General features: G+C 44.6%; 1 protein-coding gene across 1 annotated transcript in view; it reads right to left on the bottom strand.

Annotated features, from left to right (window-relative positions):
- The window catches only part of glt1d1 (glycosyltransferase 1 domain containing 1), an 8,811-nt gene extending 7,750 nt beyond the window's left edge, over positions 1-1,061 (bottom strand). The window contains exons 1-2 of the mRNA XM_025053814.1: positions 657-1,061; positions 138-416 (exon numbers count right to left, since the gene is read on the bottom strand). Of these exons, the coding sequence (XP_024909582.1) occupies positions 138-416; positions 657-724 (347 nt within the window). The 5' untranslated portion in view covers positions 725-1,061. The remainder of the gene's footprint in view (positions 1-137; positions 417-656) is intronic.
- Between the last annotated feature and the right edge of the window lie 6 nt (positions 1,062-1,067).

The raw sequence follows: 1,067 nt of genomic DNA, 5'->3' as shown, positions 1-1,067 counted from the left end.
ATATATGTACATATATGTACATATATGTGTATATATATGTACATATATGTACATATATGTGTATATATGTATGTATATTTATGTACATATATACATATATGTATATATATTTACATATATGTACATATATATGTCACCACAGAGTGGCTTTTCTGTTCAGTCCATTGTCAAACCGGTGTCTTTTCAGACAGACGTGAACCTTCTGAACCACAGACACAGGACACCGGTGTGTGTGTGTCTGTGGTGTTGTTGTTGTTTTTTTACCCAGCAACAGTCTCCCAGCCTTGTACAGATGAATGGCCAGAGCTCCGTCGAACGGAGGACGCCGGGACACCAGAGCGGCCACCTCGGCGGGAGAGCCGAACTCTGCCGCGTCTCTGAGCTCACACGTGTGTCCCGCTGCTTCGACGTAGGACCTGAAACAGACCGACAGACGGGGAGTTCACATTACAGCCACGTCCCCACCTGTCCTCGTCTCACTCCACTGGAGTTTGACTGTAATACTACAGCCAGTGACCACCTGACAGCTCAGCTGTTCGACAACTACAGCTGGGGTTAAATCGTTAACTTATTACCCTGCACTGCACTTGTCCAACTCAGTGGTCATCATATTTAAAAAAAAGCACCGACAGACAGCAACAGACCGCGTCAGTTACCTGATCCTCTCAGCCGTGGTGTTGTTCCCAGTCTTAGGACTGAGACACGCCAGAAAGAGTATTTTCATATTAGGACTCGAAGTGGGTTATAATTCAGTGTTGTTGACGTGGAAGTATCGGTAGTTAATAGCGGAGAACCGTGAACGATATGCGAAGAATCGGCGCCATTTAAAAAAAGACAAATCCTGGTTTGAAAAACAAACAAAGAAACTCCACTGTACAATGTGTACAGAGGCTAAAGCAGGTAGCACAACAAAGCTAACAGCGAGCTCAAAAACGAGACTTGTTATTTGAGCGTTACTGTTCCTGTATCGACCGAGTTGAGGATTCGAATCTTTGCAAACCATTAACACAATAAAAAAAATACGATATCTCCAGTGACCCGGATCTCCGTGAATCCTCCGGTCCTCC

The sequence above is a fragment of the Cynoglossus semilaevis genome, unplaced genomic scaffold (genome assembly GCF_000523025.1).
Source record: "Cynoglossus semilaevis isolate Cse_v1.0 unplaced genomic scaffold, Cse_v1.0 scaffold282, whole genome shotgun sequence".
Taxonomy (NCBI): Eukaryota; Metazoa; Chordata; class Actinopteri; order Pleuronectiformes; family Cynoglossidae; genus Cynoglossus; species Cynoglossus semilaevis.
Note: the sequence above shows the minus strand (reverse complement) of the source record. Positions and strands in the feature narration are given on the sequence as shown.